The sequence below is a fragment of the Equus caballus genome, chromosome 1 (genome assembly GCF_041296265.1).
Source record: "Equus caballus isolate H_3958 breed thoroughbred chromosome 1, TB-T2T, whole genome shotgun sequence".
Lineage (NCBI taxonomy): Eukaryota > Metazoa > Chordata > Mammalia > Perissodactyla > Equidae > Equus > Equus caballus.
In genome coordinates, this window is record NC_091684.1 from 85,786,699 (window position 1) to 85,809,414 (window position 22,716).

General features: G+C 37.9%; 1 protein-coding gene across 1 annotated transcript in view; it reads right to left on the bottom strand.

Annotated features, from left to right (window-relative positions):
• The window catches only part of RYR2 (ryanodine receptor 2), a 682,530-nt gene that overhangs the window by 245,193 nt on the left and 414,621 nt on the right, over positions 1–22,716 (bottom strand). The window contains exons 26-27 of the mRNA XM_070228795.1: positions 10,241–10,400; positions 7,013–7,160 (exon numbers count right to left, since the gene is read on the bottom strand). Of these exons, the coding sequence (XP_070084896.1) occupies positions 7,013–7,160; positions 10,241–10,400 (308 nt within the window). The remainder of the gene's footprint in view (positions 1–7,012; positions 7,161–10,240; positions 10,401–22,716) is intronic.

Genomic DNA, 22,716 nt, shown 5'->3' on the forward strand with positions numbered 1-22,716 from the left:
TTGCATTTTAGGATACACTGGTGAACAAGAACAGGATCTTAGCCTCCCTAGTGGAATACACTGCACTAGCCTCACTGTTTACCGCTCACATAACTTCAGTAAGATCCAACCTTGTCAACCAACTATCAATGATTCTATTGCTAAATTCTTAAAATTCAGAAACCATGACATCCTCTGATCACCACTTTTTCCTCCCAATTTTCTCATTTCCTTATACAAACACAGTCACTCTTCAAACACACTAACTTCCTCCCTGGCTTCCCTTCCTTATATACACAGCTTTTCATCCCTTCTTGCCTATTACTCTTCTCCTTACTTGCTCTGTTAACCTCAATCTTCGCCTAATTTCACCATCTTCATTCTCAACAACTACACTTGCTGTGCTGAGCTTGCTGGAAAACACACGCACACAACAGACTGACACCACAACTAGCTCAGTCTCCAACCCCAATAGGACCATTAATGTTTCTCTGCAATCTTTTCATCTGTTTGCAGCCCACTCTCTGTTCCATCCCACAAAACAGCTATTTCTAATCTTTATTGCTGAGTGACATCAGCAGGAATGGCAGAGTAAGGACGTCCAAAACTCCTCCTCTCCATCAAAGCAATGAGAACACTGAAAAAAATTGTCAAAGTCAACTTTTTCAAGCTCTGTAAATTAACCAAATGCTGGCAATAATATGGAGAGTGTTTATTTAATAAAAACAGCTGAATGTCTGTAAAGACGGCAAGCTCATTGCTGTTTTAACTCGCCTTAGTCCCATCCCCTTCTCCCTAGCTACATGGTACACTAAAAGCCAAGAGCCCCTCAATTATAGCGAAAATCAGCAACCCAGAAGCCTCCGGGAGCGGAAAGAACAGAGCTGGAGCTCCCCCAAAGCCCAATTCAGATAACTGTCATTATTTTACCTTTCTGGTAGTTCCTTGGAAAATCCCATTTGCAAGGCTTATCTTTACTTGACCTGACTTAAAGCTTGCCTAATGCAAACAATCTTTGCCTTAGGGGTGTGGCAGATCAGAACTGGCCACCTGAAAATGTGTCTCTTTGGCTTGATTATTTTTAAGAACGAAAGACTCTGACAGCAACTTTGACCTTCCTCCAAGTGCCTAAAAGAATTTAAGATAGAAGGCCTATTCCAGGAAGGAGCTAATACCAGAAGATAACTATAATAAAATGTAAAATAGGTGTGATAGACCAGAAGGCATCAGCAAGCCCATTTTTATCAAAGTTCTGTCTCTCAGGTCACATTGTCTATAGGGGGCCCAGCAAACACTTGTTTAACAAACACTAGCATTTCCATCTCCATGTAAATTGCCTTCCTCCCCTCTGGAATCCCAAACCACTATTCCCAACATTCTTCTTTGTCTTTAGCTGAAAGTGGTATTTAAGGTGGCAGCTTCAGCCATTCTGGTGAGTTACTCAGTTTTTCTGGGTTTCTCCCATGTATACGTGTTATTAAACTTTGCTGGGTTTTCTCCCATTATTCTGTCTCATGTCAATTTAATTGTTAGACCAACCAGAAGGACCTCGAGGGTAGAGGAATTGTCTTCCTCCTCTATGGGGCATTTGTTAAAAATAATCAGAGGAAATTTTTTAACATTGCAGCTGCTTGAGGTAGCAATAACAGTTGAGGCAAACAACAAGCTGACCAAAAGATTTAAAAAGAAAAGCTGGGAATGAGATGTCCATAGCACACTGTGAAAAGTTCCAGTGTAATTGTGACAATCTAGAAAGCCATGCTTATGCCCAGGGCTGTGCATGTGTTCTAGAAACACCTAAGAAGGCTCTAAGGTCTCACCCCTGCACAAGAGGCTCTGCACAGCAGTAAAGGAAGGCTAAGGTGAAGACTCCTGGCTGTGTGTCAAAGGCAAGTCCCAACATGTATACACAGTCCCTCCCTTGACAAAGACCAGGGATTTACAAGTCCCAGACATTTAAGGAAGTCTCTGTCCATTGCTAGCTGACCACTAAGTGGCTAAAACAGACACTTCAGTGGCCTCACTTGACAGACAAAAAAAACTCTAAAAAAACTAGCTAAACAAAAAGTCATTAGACAAACAACAATTACAACAAGTGCAATAACAAACCCTGGGTGAGGGAAGAATCCAGAGTTGCCATTTTATAGTATTTTAAATGTCCAGTTTTCAACAAAAATAGTGAAACATGCAAAGAGACAAGAAATTATGTCTCAACGGGGGGAAAAAGCAGTCAATAGAAATTCTTCCTGATATTGGACGTACACAAAAATTTCAAATTAGCTATTTTAAATACATTCAAAGAACTAAAAGGAACTAGGCGTAAAGAATTAAGGGAAAGTATGAGAATGATGCCTCATCAAATACAGAATATCAGTAAAGAGATTGAAATTATTAAAAAAAGAACCAAACAGAAATTCTGGAGTTGAAAAGTAAAATAACTGAAATTAAAAATTCACCAGAGGGGCTCAACAGCAGGTTTGAGCTGGCAGAAGAAGGAATCAATGAATTTTAAGATAGATGTATTGAGATTATCAAGCATGAAAAACAAAGAACAAAGGGAATGAAGAAAAATAAACAGAACCTCAGAGGCCCGTGGGATACAATCAAGTGTGCAAACATACACATAAATGGATGTCTCTGAAGGAGAGGAGAGAAAACGGCAGACAGAATATTTAAAGAAATAATGACCACTTTCCAAATTTGATGAAAAGCATTAATGTACATATCCAAGAAGCTCAACAAAATCCAAGTAGGACAAACTCAAAGAAATTCATGAGACACATCATAATCAAACCATTCAAGGAGAAAGACAGAATCTTGCAAGAACCAGGACAGAAGCAACACATCACATATGGGGATTCTGAATAAGAGTAACAGCCAACGTCTCAGCAGAAAACATTGAGGGCAGAAGGCAGTGGGATGACAGGTACAAAGTGCTGAAGGAAAAAAGGTCAATCTACAATTCTACATTCAGCAAATCTTTATTGCTCTCTCCAAGGCTTCTAACACAGTCTAGCCCTCTCCCAGTCTTCCTCCTTAGCAAAAGGCTCATTTTAAATATCAACAGAAAGTAGTAACTGCAGAACAAGAATTCCCTCAGTTTCCTCCTGATTCTCCATGAAGAGAGGTTTCTACATTCTCTTCAATCCTTATTTCTTTCCCACCAAACTTAGGGGAGCAGGTGTTCTTCTTATATAAGGCTAATCCCTTTACCCACACTCTCAATTCCTTCCCCCCATCACCTCCTCAGAGACCACACTTCATCAAGCTCCTCTCCTTTATTTTCAACCTCTCTCTTTCTACCGGTTCTTTCCCTTAGCATAGAAAAATGTCCAAATTTCTCCCACTATTAAAGAAATCTACTTCATAATCAAATACCTTTCTTAAAGTATAAAACTCTAGGCCCAGATGGTTTTAATGATAAATTCTATGAAACACTGGAGGAAGAAATAAAACTAATACAAATTCAGAAAATAGAGGAGGAGGGAACATTTCCTAATTTATAGTATGAGGCCAGTATTGGCTTGATATCAAAATATGATAAAGATTGCAAGAAAAGAAAATTGTATCACAGTATTCCTTATAAACACAGATGCAAAATAAACACCAAAAAACTTTTTCTTTTAAAATTGGGAATAAGGTAGGATAACCTCTCTAACCACTTCTATTCAACACTGTAATTCTTTTTTTTTCTTTTTCGAGGAAGATTAGCCCTGAGCTAAGATCCACCACCAATTCTGCCCTTTTTTGCTGAGAAAGATTGGCCCTGAGCTGACATTCATGGCCATCTTCCTCTACTTTATATGTGGGATGCCTGTCACATCATGGCTTGACAAGCGGTGCGTAGGTCCACGCTCGGGATCCGAACTGCCAGACCCCAGGCTGCCAGAGCAGTGCATGCAAACTCAACCGCTACACCACCAGGCTGGCCCCCAACATTGTAATTCTTCATTATTAAAAAGAAACTGATAGATAAATTTAGTCAGATCACAGGATATAAGGTCAATATATAAATATAAATTATGTTTCCCATATTCACAATGAACTACTGGAAGATGAAATGAAATTAAAACTAATTTCATTTACAATACTATCAAAAATATCAGATAAACCTAATAATGGACAAGACCTCTACTCTGAAAACTACAAAACAATGCTGTGATAAACTAATGAGGACCAAAACAAATGGAAGGATGTGCCATGTGCATGAATTGGCAAACTAAATATTGTTAAAATATCAATTCTCCCCAAACTGATCTATAAATTCAACTGCAATCCCATCAAAATCAAATTGACATGTTGAATCTAAAATGTACACAGAAATCCAAAGGAAAAAAGAGAGCGAAAAAACTCTTAAAAAAGAAGAAAGAAGTTGGAAGACCTGATTCTACAATTTGTTATAAGGTGATAATAATAAAGATAGTGTGATAGTTGCTTAAGATAGACACATAGATCAATGGAACAGAATGGTCAATACACATTTGATGAAAGTGCCAAGGTAATTTAATGGGCAAGGGTAATAATTCCAACAAATGGAGCTACGATGGCGGGATACATAGCTGGACAAAAAACGAACCTTGACTTAACCTTACATCACACACACAAATTAACTCAAACTAGACTGCAGACGTAAAGAAAAAAGCTAAAATGATAAAAGTTCTGGAAGAAACCATAAGAGAGAAACTTTGGTTTCACAAGGGCAAAGATTTCTTAGGACACAAAACATACAACCATAAAGGGCAAAAATCATAAACGGACCTCATTAAAATTAAGAATGTCTGTTCTTTGAAAGATTTCATTAAGAAAATGAAAAAGCAACACACAAACTGGGAGAAAATATTCCCAATATCTAACATAGTCCTTATATCCAGAATACTTACAGAAAACTTACAATTCAATAAAAAGAAGACAAAACAATCCAATTTTTTAAACGGATAAAAGATTGAACAGACACTTCAGAAAAGAAGATATACCAAAGGTTAACGAGTATAAGGTGTCAGGATTACTGTTCATGAGGAAAATGCAAATTAAAACTACAATAAGATACCATTTCGCATCTACCAGAATGGCTAAAATCAGGAAGATGCACTCCCAATTCTTGGCCAGGATGTGGGAGCAACTGGCACCCTCATACACTGGTCGTGGGGATAAATCTGCAGAACCATTTGGAAGTTTCCTGTCAAGTGAAGCACGTATCTGTCCTCTGATCCAGCAGTTTTACCCCTAGGCATTTACCCTAAGAGAAATGAAAGTATAAATCTACACCAAGACTTGTCTATAAATATTCATAGCAGCCTTACTCATAATAGACAGAAACTGGAGTCAACCCACATCTTCATCAACAGGAGAATCGATAAGTAAATTGTGGTTTATTAGTACATGGAATACTCAGCAAATAATTCTGTGATACATACACAAAAAAGTATGATCACAAAAACATGTTGAACAAAAGAAGCCAGATAGAAAAATAAAATATATTGTAGTGATTACATTAATGAAAACTACAAGAGGCAAAATTAATCTGTGCTGACAGAATTTAGAAAGGTGTTACTTTGTTGGGGGCAGGGGGAAATTCTCCGTGATGAAGAAAATGTTCCACGTGTTGTTTTGGGTGGTGGTTCCTTTTGTGCATACAATTATCAAAATTCACCAAACTGAACACTGAGGATGTGTGCATGTTATTATATGTAAATTATACCTCAATTTAAAAATATAATTAAAAAGAACCAGTTAGCTTTGAGGGCTTATCCTATACCAGACAGTTGTAGAACTTTTTCTAATTGCTATGTCTTGGTTAGAAACCTTTTATTGTTTACTTCTATCCCCGTGGTCGTGTGGATGACATACTGTTTAAGACAGAGCTCGGTTCAGTATTTTGCATACCTAGTAGCATCTGCATCATAATGAGTCTGCCAAATATTTGTTGCTATAAAGGTGACCTCAAGATAAACAAGAAGTTGTATTATGATTATGAATATTACTGTTAGCAAGTAGATACGGCATTTTATTTGTAGCAAATATAAGGATTCAGTACTAAGAGCTGTCGAGATGCTAACTACACACTGACTCAACTTCAAGGACTGAAATCTGGAGTCAGAATGTCTGTGCTTGGGATCCTGCATCTACCACTTAGGAAACAGAAGACAGAAGGTTTTGAATCTCAGTTTCCTCGTCTGTAAAAAGAGCACAATACACGGACCCTCCTCATAGAGTTACTGTGAGGATTAAATGATAATTGTAAAGGTCTGATACACACTGGCTGCACATGGTAAGCTCCAGATAAACATTAGCTATTATTACTATTTAAGGTCCAGATTCCTATGCACAGTTACTACACTGAAAATATTGGCCATTAGAGGAAATTTGGGATAGATTTTTAAAAACTTCCTGTCAAAAGAATAGGTACGATAATGAAACACACAGACCTCATTTCATTTTTGCAAACTTTAAAATATGGATATTAATATCAACTGAAAATGCAGGAGCAAAGGATTAAGGAGTTAATCATTTTAAATCATATTCTTAAAAGGTATTATTTAAGGGAAATGTGTTCTTTACAGTACTTTTAAAAACCCATTTAATCAATACATATTTATCAATACCTATTTTAATGTGTTTTCCTTAAAGCAAGATATTGCATTTATTAATATTGCCTATATGTATGAGGATAAATAATGAAGGCTTAGAAAACACTAGCCCCCACTCTAGGTTTACTCCCATAAACATCTCAAACCAACTCTTCTGAAAGAGAGTTCCAGACAGTATCAGAATCAGAGTTAAATGTTCACTTCAGACTCTTCAGGAAGGTAAACCCATTTCCTCTCCCTGCAGAATCACTGCAGAGCTGAGCCACTCTACTCAGAGATGGGTGTAATCCTTTAAGTGTCCTTCAGGAAAAAAAAACCTCTACTGGCCTAAATTACAAACTTAGACTAAAGCACTGTCTTGTACTTCCCCTTTACTCGCTTATTTGGCTTTAAAGAACTACTACAGGATTTTGCGACCAGAGGAGAACAAAGAAAAACCAAAATACCATGATCTTGGTCTGGCGCCTCCAGGTTGTAGCCATACCCCAGCAGCGTGCGCACTGCCTCACGGAGGCTGTCCTTATTTGATTTCTTGGTTCGGTCATCTAGAAGGGCGTAGGGAACAAGGCGGGGGTTTCTTCTGTTCTTTACATCCTACAGGAAGAAAAAAGGTGCTTGGTCATCAAAGCAAGATAAACAGCTTTTGGAAATGAGACAGCTACCAAATACATCAAAACATAGAGCCTATGACGGTAAACACTGCCCCTTCCACACTCCTCTTGTCTTCTCAGACCATAGAAGTTACTGAACCATTATTAACATAAAAGATTTAATCAAATGAGTAACTGCATCAATTTAAAGCAGGCCGTCTCCAGGAGAAGAAAAAGTGAAAATAACACCAGCAATAATGAAAGCCAAGTTGAAGGATCTCTAACCATCTTCCATCTGCCATGGTCACAAGGCAATGGGCTAGCTCAGAGAACATATCATTTCCTTGCACAGTTGACTGATAAGTCTGTTACAAAAGGAGTCAAATTAATACTGGTCACCTCTCAGGGATTTTGTGTCAATGGCCAACATAAGGCTGCTGTACCTTCTTAAGAAAAAAACCAGTATGTTACAGAAGGCCATTCTATGACCTCAGATAGCTTGAAAAATATGCATTAAGTTGACTTCATCAACTAGTGAAACCAGGGAATAGCAGGAGGACTGACATAACTAGAAAACTCACAATGTGTCTCTTGTAAAAGACACTCCAAGTTTAAAGTGTGGTTAAAATGGTGTTGACAAAGCAAGAAAACAGGCTATCTCACTAATTTTAGAGTAGAGTATAAAACTTACTCTCATGGGAGGTGGGGATGCACCAAAGACAGCAACTCTTTAGGGCACTCCTACTTAAGACATTACTTCTTTTCATTCACTCACTGAGACTCTGCTGAGTTTTTGTCAAACTTTTCATATTTCAGGCCCATACTCAATTCTCAATTTATCTTAGCATGAAGCAGAATTAGGAGGCTGTGGCTATTCTTAAAGCTTCTCAAAGAAATAAGCTATGTGGTAGATAGGGTTTGTTCTGGTTGGATAGGAGCAAGGAAAAAATGGTTTCCTCCTTTCTTCTTCCCTCTCTCTAACAAATTTGTACTAAATAGCTAATTCTGAATACATGAACACCTACTGACACAAGGTCAAAGTCATCTGGCTTGCTTTCAGGCAACACCACTCCAAAGACACCCCAAAATAAACACACGGTGTCAAGAGAGTGCTTGCAACACCAGGGCAGCTTCAAGTCACATCACCCTGCAACTGTCCCTTTCAACATGGTCGTTGTCCCCAGACTTTTCCCACACAGAAATGCAAAAGCCTCTAATGAATCGTACTCTCTGGAAATAGTGTCCTGGGAATCTGACTGTTCAAGGAGCTCCCAGGGGTTTCCATGCACACTAATGTTTGAAATCAAGTGCGCCAGAGGGACAGACAAGACGTAACTCAAGGAAACCCCTGCTCTCACGCAGTTTACAATCTAGTTCTAAGCTAGATTATGTTAACAAGAGGGTGATGAAAAATTAAAGACAACACTCACTCACACAATGGAGCAAACATGTGCTATGTCAGTGGGGAACATGGGGAAGGGGTGGGTGGGAGCTGGGAGAAAGAATGGAGAAACGGTTCAAATGGGAGCTTCGGTCGGTTCATACAGAGCCATGTGTTTTCACAAGGAGAAGGCAGGAGCACCCTCCAGGAAAACCTGGTTTGTCCAACAGAACCACATGGTCTTCAAGGCAAGAAAACCCTCCTTTGGCAGAGAGCCAGTGTGGATCCTATTCCCTCTGTGGTACAAGGTTCAGATTGACACACACACACAAATGTTTAAGTAGATTTAGTGCTGACATTCTCATCAGTTACAACCAGTTTAATTCAATATAAAAATATCATCTTATGAGGCAATCAAGGCTATTCAAGTTTTCCTTAGCCTTCCAAGTGACAAAAGTCATTGGTTTAGAAGGATTTTGGAAATACATTTTTCAAACCAAAGTTTTGGCTTTATACTGAACCATAGTCTTAAGTCTATAAGTAACAATTCCATTTTATTACTGAAACTCTTTAAGAAAAGGCAACCCCCCCACGAGCTGGCAAGAGGCACTGAATTGTAACAAGAAAGTGAAGAATCTTGGCTCTGGAGTAAGAAGGTTTGATCTCAGCCTGGTTCAGCCACCTGTGTTGCACTGGGCAAATTGCTCTCTCTAAGGCTCCCTGTTCACCATATGTGCCTTAGGAATAAAAATTGTTCATCCTTTACGGAATTGTTATGAGAGTTAAAGAAGAAAATACATGTAAAACTCTAAGCATAGTGACTGGCATTTAATAATAATAACAAACTGTTGTATGGTATTTGTTAGATGCCATGCACTGTCGTAAGCCTTTCTCATACATAAATTATATAATAAAGTTAAATAATTTACTGATGAGGAAAACAGTGGCACACAGAATTTAAGTAGCCTGCCCAAGGCCAGACGGTCACTAAGAGACAAGGCTAAAATTTGCTCTTAATACCTCTGCTGTGCTGCCTCAGTAGGCACCCAATGACTGTTAGCTCTTCCCATGAGGGTGCCATTAATAGAGATCCATGATTTTGAAATCTAGAAAACTCATTTTTTACTAAGTTTAACAAAATCTCAGTTGGTGGCAAAACATGATCTGAACTGACGCAAGGCTGTTTATAGTCTTTATTTATCCCTCTTGGTATTATCATGCCCACCTTGTGCTGAACAAATAGTAATTCATGGTCTGCGGCCCTGCTGAGGGTGCTATGGCACATGTAATATATCATCACATCAGTATTCTGAAAACCAGAAAATATCTGGGTTCTGAAATTCATCTGGCCCCAGGGGTTTTAAATAAGAGATTGTGGACTTCTTTTATTGTTATTTTATCTCAATCTTCTCATATTTCAAAATTTCTCCTAAAATACAATCTCAGAGAGAGAAACGCTACAAAATCACATTACAAATCACCGTTCTGGTAATATTCACTGTGTACCTCCTGATAACATCCAGAGTTGGGGTCATCAGACTTCTTGGGTCCAGGACGAAAAAGGTGCTTTAGTGCATATATACATTAAGATAACTATGTGGGTTTTAAAACAGTCATTATTTAATCTCTCCTGTTACAAACCATACTAATCCTCCCTTAAGTACATCTCAGCCTTCACACTGAAGAGCCAAGTTCCCACGTACCTGCTGGATGCCGTAGGTCCAGCCCTGCCGGACTCGATCCCGGGCCCACACGTTATGAGCATTTTCCGCCAACTTGTCCACCATCGCTTCCTGAGACGGGGTGAGTTTGATAAAGCTCAGGTCCATTGGGGCAGGCTTGTATCCACTCGTCAGCTGGTAACTACAAAGCAAAGTAAAAGAAATACATAAGCGACCTTTTCATAAAAGTCATGGTTTAAAAATCCCCATAATAGTCTTTTTGTGGCTCCACCTAATTTCAACTGTTCCATGAAGCACAGTGGTAACCACTGGTAATGCACCAGTCAGCAAGCCTGGGCCCCTTTCACTTAAGCTAATAACTCGGTGGGTGGAAAGGCCACAAGATCTTTATGTTTTCATTCTTACACCAATAAAACACAAATGAGACAACTTACCTATCTCTCAAATTTGAGGACTTATCATTGATTGTGTTCCTAATAATGGAGGCTTTGTATAGTATAAATCAAAATATCGGTAATTTGATTAAAACATTTGATGAATTTCTGTGCCTAAGCGCACATTTTTCTTCAACTTTTAAATGTTATATTAATATATCTCATAAATCTGTGTATCCTTTCAGATACTAGCTGTTCATTATTCTATAGGGAAATTTTAATGCATTTATCAATTATTTCCCTATTGCCATTCCTAGTTACATAATTTAGGAAGCCTCTAGATAAGAAAGAGACTAGGAAATCTCAGGTATATAATCATCTAAAATATTAAGGCATGGATTTTAGGGAACTCTTACCAGGGACTATTTCCACACTCTGAGCTAGAGCGAGAAGATACCAAAACAAGTATAAGTTTTAATCTTTTGGAAGAAATATAAAACTGAAAATACAAAATTTTCAACACACACATATTAGGGGAATGATATCACCCTGCTAAAGACACACACACACACACACACACACACACTGTTGTCTCATTCTCTTAACTACAGAGACTGGCACAAAGCCTATTTTCCAGCTGTTTCTCTCATTCTTCAGTGATTGGTGTACTCCCTATAATCAACTATGCCTTGGGGTCAGGATCTGTTTCTGATCCATTTTTCTAACTGCAATTATATTTAAAACAGTGCCTGGCAGACAGTAGCCTTTCACTCTACACTTTTTGAAATAATTAACTTTATTTACCAAATTATATAAAGAAACATGCATCTTCATCTCAAAGATTCTCCTTTTGTACAAATGAAGGAAAGAAAATTCAGCAGATAATTGTGCTGTTAAAAAAATAAATTTATGAGAACGTGAGAAACTGGTCTTTACGATAAAACTATAAGTAATCTTTCTTCTTCAAATCGTTCTGGCTATGGCTAACACGATTACAGGTAAGCTCCTTGACAGCAGGGGGTGTGCCTGCTTTGTTCCTGGCTGTCCCTAGGACATAGACTACTGCCGGAAATGTGGTAGGCATTCAATAAACATTTGCTAAATGAATCGATGTATAACAGCAACAAATAATTACTTAAGGTTGAACACCGTTGACTTTACCTTAATTACTCCTATTTCATTATAAGACATCTTGCATTTTATAAATGATTTATCTACAGACAGAATTTTCAGAAATGTTTTGTTTACGTAGATTAGGCTGGTCTGGTAATTTCAATAATTATAGCTAATTGCTGCCTTCTGTCATTCAATTTACATTCACAAGCTAAACTTACAGACATGAAATTTTGTTCTGTTTTAAATCAGAACTCTGCATGTTTGGGTAATTAAAAATATATTTTTCTTTTTTTTTAAATAAAGAAGCCACATAGGATTTTTCAGCCGCTCATACAAATCACTGTATTTTATAGAATTCTGATGTTTAAACAAGCGAATCTGTAAACTGTAAGCACAGCTCATACGCAAGTTCTCATTTGGAAAATATTTTCCTACAGAAAATGCTCCCAATACATGCAAATGCACCAATAGGTGATCAAGCTAGCACAGTCTAATTCCCAAGTTTAACATTATTTGCTGGAAGCAGAGTTAGGAGCAACGATAAAGAACTGTCTTTTGTACTTTCCCACCTTCTCATCTCTATGTCTCACTCGCCTCCTGACTTTCCCACAATCATCCAGCAAACGGTAGCACAAGAGCACACAACTCTCCTTCTCTCATTTTCCGGGGGCCCTGATTCATCCCGGTTGTCATAGATGAGACACATATGACAAAGTTTTGAAATTAATCGATGAATAACTGATTAGAGCCTATGCTAACTTAATGAGGGATGTGTGCATTATAAAAGAAGAAAGGGCCTTCCTCTGGCAACCAATTCTAATGGTAGACTTTCCAGAAATACTGCATATGGAATGAGGGGGTATTTTTGAAAGGTGGAGCGTGGGAAGGAGGTCCTTCCACATAAAAAATTTTAGATAAGTTCTACCAATGTGTAAAACAGGTAATATTGGCATAAGCATTTCTTGTTATTTTCTAAATTTTCCTCTTCCTATACAGAACATCTACTAGAGTTGCTTTAATTTGTGTTTGGAATGAAAACCCACACACAGAGATGCATTTGCATCTGCTTATTTGAAAGAGCACAATAATTAGTTCGTGCTCATTTTCAGGTATAAACTACAATTTATTTTACTTGCTTTTCTTCATAATCCTGTACAAGAAAGGATTTGAAGCTTAAAGTGGTTTTTTAAATGGCTACTAATCCCATCCAAATTAAAGTTACCAACTCCCATTTCACCTGAACCTTATTTCCACACTGTTATACTTCAAATTATCTTCTACAGTAAAAATAAATATCTTTGAAATTCATAGACTTCAACATACTGTATTTGATAAAAATGCAAACATTATGAATGCTTTAACCAATATGAATTAGTGGTATCAACAATGATTTATAAAATCATTTTTCTGTTTGTAGGACATGTTGACCAAGTAAAAAATCAAATCATTACATCAAAATAAGATTTTTTAAAAAATATAAATGTACTTTGGCAAATGATATCCATTTCATCTTTTTGATGCAATTTAATTAGGTACATATAAATCAATCAATTGCTAATATGAACTATTATCTTTTTGTATTTGAAAAAAACAAAGAACAAAGCTTTAAAATACAATGTGATTGATATGAATCTTGCAAGCTAAATGGTTTCAAGTAAAGTTTCAGATTGATATGCAGAAATTTAGAAGAAATAAAGGAAAGATTGCTATAACAATTTTCGGGAAGTAGAATTTCATAACACAAATAAGAGAAAAAAGTCATATTGTAACCATGGGTCCTCTAGGACCAGTTCAAGTGACCCCATCTCATCAACAGAGTAATTAAGAGTGATTTTTCAGGAACTGAGACCCTTTGTCCAGTTCTGCCCAGCTGAGCCCACCAACCCTTCAATTGGGCCTGTGCAAATATCTGATAAGTGAACTTTTTGATGCCAAAAGGTTGAAAACTCCACCCTCAGATCATGCTACCACCACCATTTTGTGAACATGCGTCCTATGAAGAGCCGTGAAGCCTGACCACACTTGGGCGATCATCAATTACCTCACTTCTCCTTACCTCCAATCATCTATCTCCACACTTGAGACCACCCTGCCCTTCATCCTATAAAGTTTCCCCCAAGCTCTAGATCAGGGAGACAGATCTGAGAGCATATGCCTCCTGTCTCCTTGAAGAGGGATCTTGAAAATAAAGCTACTTTTCCCTTCCCAAAGGCTGTTGCCATAATAATTGGCTCTTTATACATAATGGGGGGCAAGCCCTTGCTTGGCAACAGTCATTAGTAATTATATTAATAAAAACTATGCATAGCTTGTATTAGAGACATCTATGTATGACATTCTACCTTCTCATGCTTTCTGGGAAAATCCTGCCGGAATCAGTCAATATATCCCTTTCTCTCCCAATCTATTTTTTTAGTAGGTATAGTTTTTACCTCTCTTACTTTAATAAGCAAAGTCTGTGTGCCATCAATCATCTTGGAAATTTAGCTTATGAGGAATATATATGGAATTAAACAAATACATTCAATACGTTCACTTTCCAAAGTATCAAAATTCTTTTGTAGTTATTAGGCCTTAGTTTTATTTTCACGTAATATACAATCCAATAAATTGTTTCTAAATAGCGAGATTAATACATTACATAAACTGTCTGGGCTTCAGTTTCCTTACAGTAAAATTTCTTTTCTAAATACCTCTTTGCCTGGGGAAAACAAAACTGGCAAACTGCCAATCTCATTTGCATCAAATTACCAAAGACGTAAACAAAAAATTGATAGTACTTGTTCCCATTGATGAATTGTCACATTAAGGAGCAATTCAGTTTTGTACTTCGTTCCCCCCTACCCACATTCTTCCTAAGCAGGTATTCTAAATGAGCCTTTGAGAAAAGTGCTCAGTATAATACGACTAAAGGGCCTATTAAAGTGGTGCAACAAAAATATGGCAGGATACCAAAAACACTAAGCAGCAAGTCTTTTCATTTTTTCCAGCCTCTCTCACCTCTCAAGCTTACTTGTTTAATATGAACCAGGTTAAATGAAGCTTGGAAGGCATTCTGATGTGAAAGATGTGCAGTAAACATGAAAAGATTATGTCCAAGTTCAGTGGATGTTAGTTGTAAATTTCAAAACCAAATCAGTCCTTCAGTACCTTGGAACAAACAGGAAAATCTCAGATGACTGCACACCAGAGATATTAAGACCAAGTTTGACTGGAAGCACATCTACTAAAAATCACTACTAGCCTGACATTTTCACAGAAAGGATATAGAGAATATTCAAAACCCTTCTCCAGAAAACAAATACGGAAGAATTAACTTCCGTGTAGAAATTAGAAAAGAAAACAACAGCGACACATTTCGTCTACTACTTCACATCTTTGTTTTGTTTTTAAATAAAAGCGTAATATGATGATGTGCTGTGCCACCCCTGCCCCCAATTCCTTGTTACTTCAAGGCCTTCCTCCAGCCCACAGTCCCTTTGAAACAAAACCTGGAGGTATCCACTGCCCCAAGAAAGGGTCATTTCAAGAGAGAGAGACCCAAAAAAAGCCATTCTTGGCTTTTGGATTTCTAAAATTGGCTTTGAAAGTTCATTGCAGAGACAAGAATCTTTAGAAACAGGCCTCCTGATATTAAAAGCTTTACTTTTGAATACCAAAAAAGCAAGGTCCTCATGCCTTGGGACTTAAAGGAAGATCAAGTAGAGAGCCCCATCTCTCCAGCCCCAGTCAGGCTGAAAGTTCCAGAGCCTAAAGAAGAGGAGAGGTAGAAGGAAGCCAGCACGCTCCACCCCTCGCCCAGGTGGAGAGCAGATAGATCCCAGAGCAGAGCTGAACTTCTGTCTTGCTTCCCAGATTGTACCAGGAAAGAGCCAGGTCCCAGAATCTCCCACACCCAACCCTGTGCATCACAGCTTCAGGAGAACAGATATGGCAACAAACCAAGTCTAGACTGACAGGCAAGCCGCCCTCCCCCCTCCAACAGACTTCATTCCCCAAGTTGTCAAAGAGAGCATCTTAGGTTTCCAGAACTTCCTAAAGAGTCCTGAATGAAGCAAAAAGAGCAGTGATCTGGAAGACTCACAGAGATGAGGAGGAGAGACCCACTGTGTGGACCCATAACCAAAGATCAGTCAGGAAAACATGCAGCCCATAACACGCCAGCAGAGAAGAATAAAGACAAGTGACAGAGACTCTCTTTGACCAAACTTGGGTCAGGCTCCTCTGTGTCCCCTTTCTGACTGGGCCTCTGATCTTGGGCTCCATCCTTTTTCCGTTTAGCCCAGTTTTAGCAAGAATCTTGATGGATCAGTTTAGTGAAAATGCCCCACCCATGAAATCAGATCATGTTCTTCATCCCATACCCTTGATATCCTATCACCCTGGTCCGCCTTCAGCAAAAATCCAATCAAGTCAGTTTTCTCAGAATCCCCCTTATTCTTGATGTTTCCTCTTAGTAATTTCCATCCACAGACCCCCATCCTGCCCCTTGGCTATAAACCCCGCTTGTCCTTGTATTCAGAATGGAGCCCAGTTCAATAGTGAGGTCTCTCTTCCCCTATTACACCAGTTCCTGAGTAAAATTTGCCTTTACAACTTTAACTTCTGTCCAGCTCTGGTTTTCTTTGGCATATAATTCAGTCCATGACAGCAAACTCAAATGAGAATGACCAAGGATCCAATGCCCCCTCTCCATCAGGTGAGTGTCCCAAATGTATGTAGCCCTGGGAGTAAGAGGGGGTAAACCCTGAATTCAAACTCAACAGCAAATATTCATTCGGTGGTAGCATGTTTCAGGCCCTGTTCTAGGAACCAATGATACATCATTGAGTAACATGGACAAACAATCCTTATTTTTACGGAAATTATGTTCTGATGGGGACTCAGGCAGCAAACAAAATAAATGTAAAGTAACAGTATATTAGAAGATGCAAGTACTGTCGGGAAAATAAAGTAGAAAAGGGGGCATGGGAGGAAGCATAATTTTAAATTCTAAAGAAGTTGAGGAAGACGACTGAGAAGATGACATTTGAATCGAAACTTAAAGGTGAGAAGAAACACAGAAACCATTGATTTTAATTGAGTTTGCACTGAACACATTAGTATTAGGTTTCTGCTACCAAGCTGCATTCTGGCTGCAAGGCCCATTGGGTTTAAATACGAAATTAAGCCCAATCAGAGAAAATGAAGAACATTACATATTAGCACGTTTTTAAATTTGCAGTCTTTGAAATTTATTCACGATACATAAAAAGAGTGGATAAATTTTTTTTTCTTTCACAATCACAGTGCCCAGCCATTACAGAAAAAATCCAACTGTATGTGTAACACCATTTTCCAGGTAGGTAAATATTTACATAAACTGAATTGTGTACATGTGCTCGCATCTATATACACAGTATACACACGGGCCTGCACATTCAGCATCCATCTAAGCATTCATTTCAGAAAGGCATTTTAAATTTATATATACATACATGTATTCAGAATATCATTCTTAACCTTTTATCTGCCCCTGTATGCCCCAAGATGCCCAGCTGCCACTTACCTCTCCACTTCCCATCACTACCAGTGGCTTCACGGCATTAGGGGTAAGAAGGTGGTGGAAGGAGGAGGGAATTTAGCAGTAATTTGAAAAGCCTCTCAGACGATTCTAATATGCTTTTTCAAAACTCAACGCTACCTCTTACTTCCCAGGAATATATACAGGCAACCAGTTTCTGACCAACTAGGTTTAGTGTTGATTTAATAACAGATAAGTGATAAAGAAAAGTTTAAATAAACGGCATTGATATTCACACAAGGATTTTATTTTCATTTAAATCTATAGATTTCTTTTAAAACCTCAATTACTCAGGCACATTAGATATTGGGGATCACGAGCTCTGGGAATGGATTCCTCTTCTGTTGCATTTTTCTTTATTCCTATAGCAACTGGACTCTATGCTCATCAACTCATGCACTGGATCAAGAGTCTAATTTTACAATAAATGTAGGAAGATTTCTGAATTTAAGAATAGACGATACTGTGTTGTACCTTTCAGTTTCATGCTTGTTTTGAGAGAAGGAAGAGGAGGTGGAACAGGCAGAAAAGGAGAACAGAACTACGACAAATCACACATTCTACTAACGTCCTCAAGGATTTTGTGGGTTTTGTTACAGATACTCTCCATTGCATTCTTCATCTCATTTATTGAATTCTTCAGCTCCAGTATTTCTGTTTGGTTCTTTTATATAATTTCAATCTCTGGTAAAGAAATCCTTCTGTTCATTAATTTCATTCCTGATTTCATTGAATTGTCTTTCCGAGTTTTCTGGTAGCTCATTGAGTTTCTTACTAAGAGCTATTTTGAATTCTTTATCAGTTAGATAGTAATATTCTGTGCCTTTGAGCTCAGCTGCTGGTTTGATATTACTTGTATGTTTCATATTACTTGTAACTATGCATTTCTGCTGCCACATTTGAAGTAGCAGACATCTCCTTAGCTAAGCTTCTCTGTCTTCACTGCTTCTTATAATTCACCAGCCTGCCTATTAGAAACCTCTCTTTTGTTTTCCAGAAGATGACACTATATCTCCCTTGTGGTTTCTTCCTAGCCAACTGACCTTGGTCTGTTTTCTGAGCCTGCTACTCCCTGTTTACCAAAGCTTGCTCTCTCAGATGCACTCCAAATCATGAATAAGGAGCTGGCAGAGAGTGGCGGGGGAGATGTGGGTTTAGCACTTGGTGAGTTGGGGGTGCCCATGGACCAGCAGGGAGATCCCTGGGGGTGGCTCTCACAGAGGCTCATTCATGCACTTTCTGCTGAATGCAATCACTTCAAGGCCTTTGAAATTCTTATCTGCCTCTTTCCCAATATTCTCCCTCCCTCCAGTTGCAGAGCTCCCACCTTAGAAGTGCTGGTGGAGAGTAATGGGTTTCTCCAGCTGCATCCCACCCAGCTGGAGTAGCTGGGCCCTCTATCACTGTCCTCCAAGTTCCCTGCGGGAGAGGCAGCCTCCGCCAGATCCTTCAGCACGATTAGCATCTTCTTGGGGGTGGGATGGCGCTCAGAAAGTTTCTCTCACAGCCTCCGCTGCAACCAAACTCATATTTTTCGTTTCCCTTTTTTTTTTTTCCTTTGGGAGGGCTGGACTTTGCAAGTTCTCTCTCGTGGGTGAATGCCTGCCCAATTCAGCACTCCCCAGATTCTTTCCCAACAGCCACAAGAGGGGTTCAGGACATCTTGCTGGCTCTGCTGGGTCCACAGCCCTTATGGGGTGTGTCTACCTCCTACCCACTGCACTGGTGGGCGAGATCCCTCTTGGGTCCCTTGGAGGAAAGTGAAAAGTCTGGAAAACCCCGCAAAGGTGCTCTTGTTCATATATGGGCATCTAATTTGTTGACTGAAAGGGTGATACAAAAGAGAAATGTATGCAGCCACATCGCTGATGTCACTCCTGAACCAGGTTTGTTAGAAACTGGGGGCATTGCTGTAAACAAAGCCCTGGCCCCTTGTTGAGTACATATTTCAGTTTAGGAGACAGAGAGCTGAACATCAGGTATAGAAGTGCAACTTTAAAAAAAAGCAGGGTAAAGAAATGACCAGTGCATTATAGATAGGATGCTTAGGGAAGACCTCTAGAGGAGTTTATATTTTGGCAAAGACTTAAATGAAATGAGGGTTCTTTTGTGGTTTGTGTTTTTTCTGATTAAAAAAAACAATCCTTCCCCACGTCATGGTCATGAAGATATTCCAGTCGCTTGTCTTCAGAAAGTTTTTTGTTTTGTGTAATTAGCTCTTGAATTAACCTGCAAATCTTCATATATAGTGCAAGGTAAAGACCTAACTTTTTTTTTCTATTTTGCTAATCAGTTATTTAAATACCATTGATTGAAGATTTCATCTTCCCACTTATGGAATAACCTTTCACATATGTCAAATTTCGGTATACTTGGAGGCTTTCTCTGTCTCAATTTGTCTATCCCAATACCATTATAACACTGCCTTAATTACCACAGCTTTATTCTAAGTCTTGATATCTGAAAAACCTTGTTGATCTTCATTTGCAAAAAACTTCTGGCTATTCTTGGGCCTTTGCAATTCCATATACATTTTAGAATAAGTTTATCAAACTGCTGAAAACCTCTGCTGGTGGAATGACTAGAATAATGTTGATTTTAAGATTGAGGAGGGGCCAGCCCCTTGGCCAAGTGGTTAAGTTTGTACGCTCAGCTTCAGTGGCCTGGGGTTCACTGGTTTGGATCCTGGGCAGGGACATACACACGGCTCATCAAGCCATGCTGTGGCAGCATCCTACATAGAACTAGAGTGACCTACAACTAGGATATACAACTACTTACTGGGGCTTTGGGGAGAAAGAAAAAAACAAAAGAAGAGAAAGATTGGCAACAGATGTTAGCTCAGGGCCAATCTTCCTCCCCAAAAAGCATACTTAAAAAAAAAAGATTGGGGAGAAATGATATATTTGTCTTATCATCCATGAACATGATCTATCTCTATTTATTTAGATATTCTTTGAATCAAAGTTAAACATTTTGTCCACAGAAGTCTCTTGCCTCTTTTGTTAGATTTATTCCTAAGTTTCTTAACTGTCTTAGGAATTAGGGATTTCTTTTTTCTTTTCCTTTTTTTTAATTTGCATTTATAAATGCTACCTAAATGGTATTTTCAGAGATGCTGACCTAGCAATATTGCTGAACTTATTGTTAATAAATAACTCTGTAAATTCTACTGAGTTTTCTATATAACAATATTACCTGTTCTTGATGACTTTCTTCCTTTCCAATACTCATACTTTTTTTCATGTCTCATTGCATTGGCTATGTTGAATACATCAGGTAATAGTGGCTTACATTGCCTCATTCCTGAATCTTAACAGGAAAACTTTTGTGTTTTAGTTATAGATTATTGGCTGCTGTTGGCATTTTGACAGGTTAAAAAGGTTCTATCAGATTATTGCTTGCTGAGAGTTCATGTGCTTATCAGTAAAACATTTTCTGAAATATTTTATTTTGAAATGCATTAGGATGATCATATGAATTTTCTCCTTTACTTTATTAGGGGTTAACGTAACAAATACTTTTTCTAATGTTAACCCATCCCTTCATTACTGGAATAAACTCAGCTTGGTCATAATATACTTTCTTTATAAACTGCTAAGTTTGCTAATATTTTGCTTAGCATTTTCACATCTGTGCCCAGAAGTGAAACTGGATTATAATTTCCCTTTCTCATACTGCCCTGATCTGGGCTTTGGTTTCAAGGTTATTTTATTATCAGAAAATAAGCTGTAAAGTACTGCTTCTTTTTCATTTGAGACAATCTGTTCTTAAATATTTGGTAGAAATCAATGGAAAAGTTGTTTGGGATGTGTGTGGGGGGGTGTGTGTGTTAAATTATTAATTTAATTCCTTTAGAAGTTATAGTTCTACTAACATTTTCTTTCCTCTTGGGTCAGTTTTGATATTATTCTACACAATTGTCCATATTATTTAACTATTGAAAATTTTGGCAGAAATTTATTAGATTTTGCTATCTCTTCTGAAAATATCTAAAATTGCTAAAAGAAATATTTCTTTTTTCCTTTATCAATCTTTTCAGGGTTTTCTTTCCTGCTTATTTAGCTTTTAAAACATGCTTTCTCCAAGTATTTCTTTATACATGCAAACCATATGTTTTGATATGAAGTCTTTTCCTTTTCCATTCTTGTGTTTTTAAATTTCCACGTTGATATGTTTGATCCATAAGCTATTTAGAACCATGTTTTAAAATTTCTAAATATGTCATGGCTTTACAGGATTTTTTTGCTACTACTATTACTCCTGGTGATTCAGTGAATATGATCTTTATGATATCAATGTCTTCAGGTAGTAAAGGATGTTACATTTTATAAATGTTCCATGTGTGCAGGTTCTATATATATCAACGTTTCAATTTGCATGTAATTAAATTTTTATTAATCTTTGTTAACATTTGTCTGTTATACATAGTTTCTGAGAGTTGTATTATTACTATGATTGTACATTTGTCTACTTATTTTTGAAAATCTATTAATATTTTGCTGTTGGAAGCTGTTTTATTTGGTGCATAAATGAGTATTTACAGCAAAATGCTTGTTTTCTTGATCCTTCTACAGTGACTTTCTTTTCTTAATTTTGTTCTCTGAGTTATTTTGTCTTACACAGGACAACTGATAAAAAGGAAACTGCATCAGTTTCCTTTTTTTTTTTTTTTTTAAAGATTTTATTTTTTCCTTTTTCTCCCCAAAGCCCCCCGGTACATAGTTGTGTATTCTTTGTTGTGGGTTCTTCTAGTTGTGGCATGTGGGATGCTGTTTCAGCATGGTCTGATGAGCAGTGCCATGTCCGCGCCCAGGATTCGAACCAACGAAACACTGGGCCGCCTGCAGCGGAGCGCGCGAACTTAACCACTCGGCCACGGGGCCAGCCCCTGCATCAGTTTCCTTTTGAGTAATATTTCTTATTGCATTGTGTTCTAATTTTTTTCAACGTTTCTGTTCTGGATTTCTTGATGTGTCTTCAATAGCTGGGTTTTATTTTTCTGAGGTGTGTACAACATGAGCTATCTTTTTTAATCCAATCTGACAATCTCTGTACCTTACCTGGAGAATTTAATCCATTTACTTTTACTGTGATTAATGATATATTTGGATTCACATCTATCATGATATTTTTTATTTTAAAAAATAACTATTTTTGATTCAAAGGAATATCCTTTAAAGCATTATAATAAAATGAACTCCATTAATCCACCACCACATTAAGAATTAGAACATTACCAGCACCATTATATCTATTTGGATGCTCCTCCCCATCCCACACCCTTTCCTATACTCCATCCCAAAGACAGTTACTATCTAGAATTATTATTCTACTGCTTAAAAAATAGGCTTATCAAATAAGCATACAGTCCTAAAGATATGTGCGCGTGTGTGTATATTATTTTTTTTAGTTTTAATTGTCTTTGATCCTCAAAAAAGAGT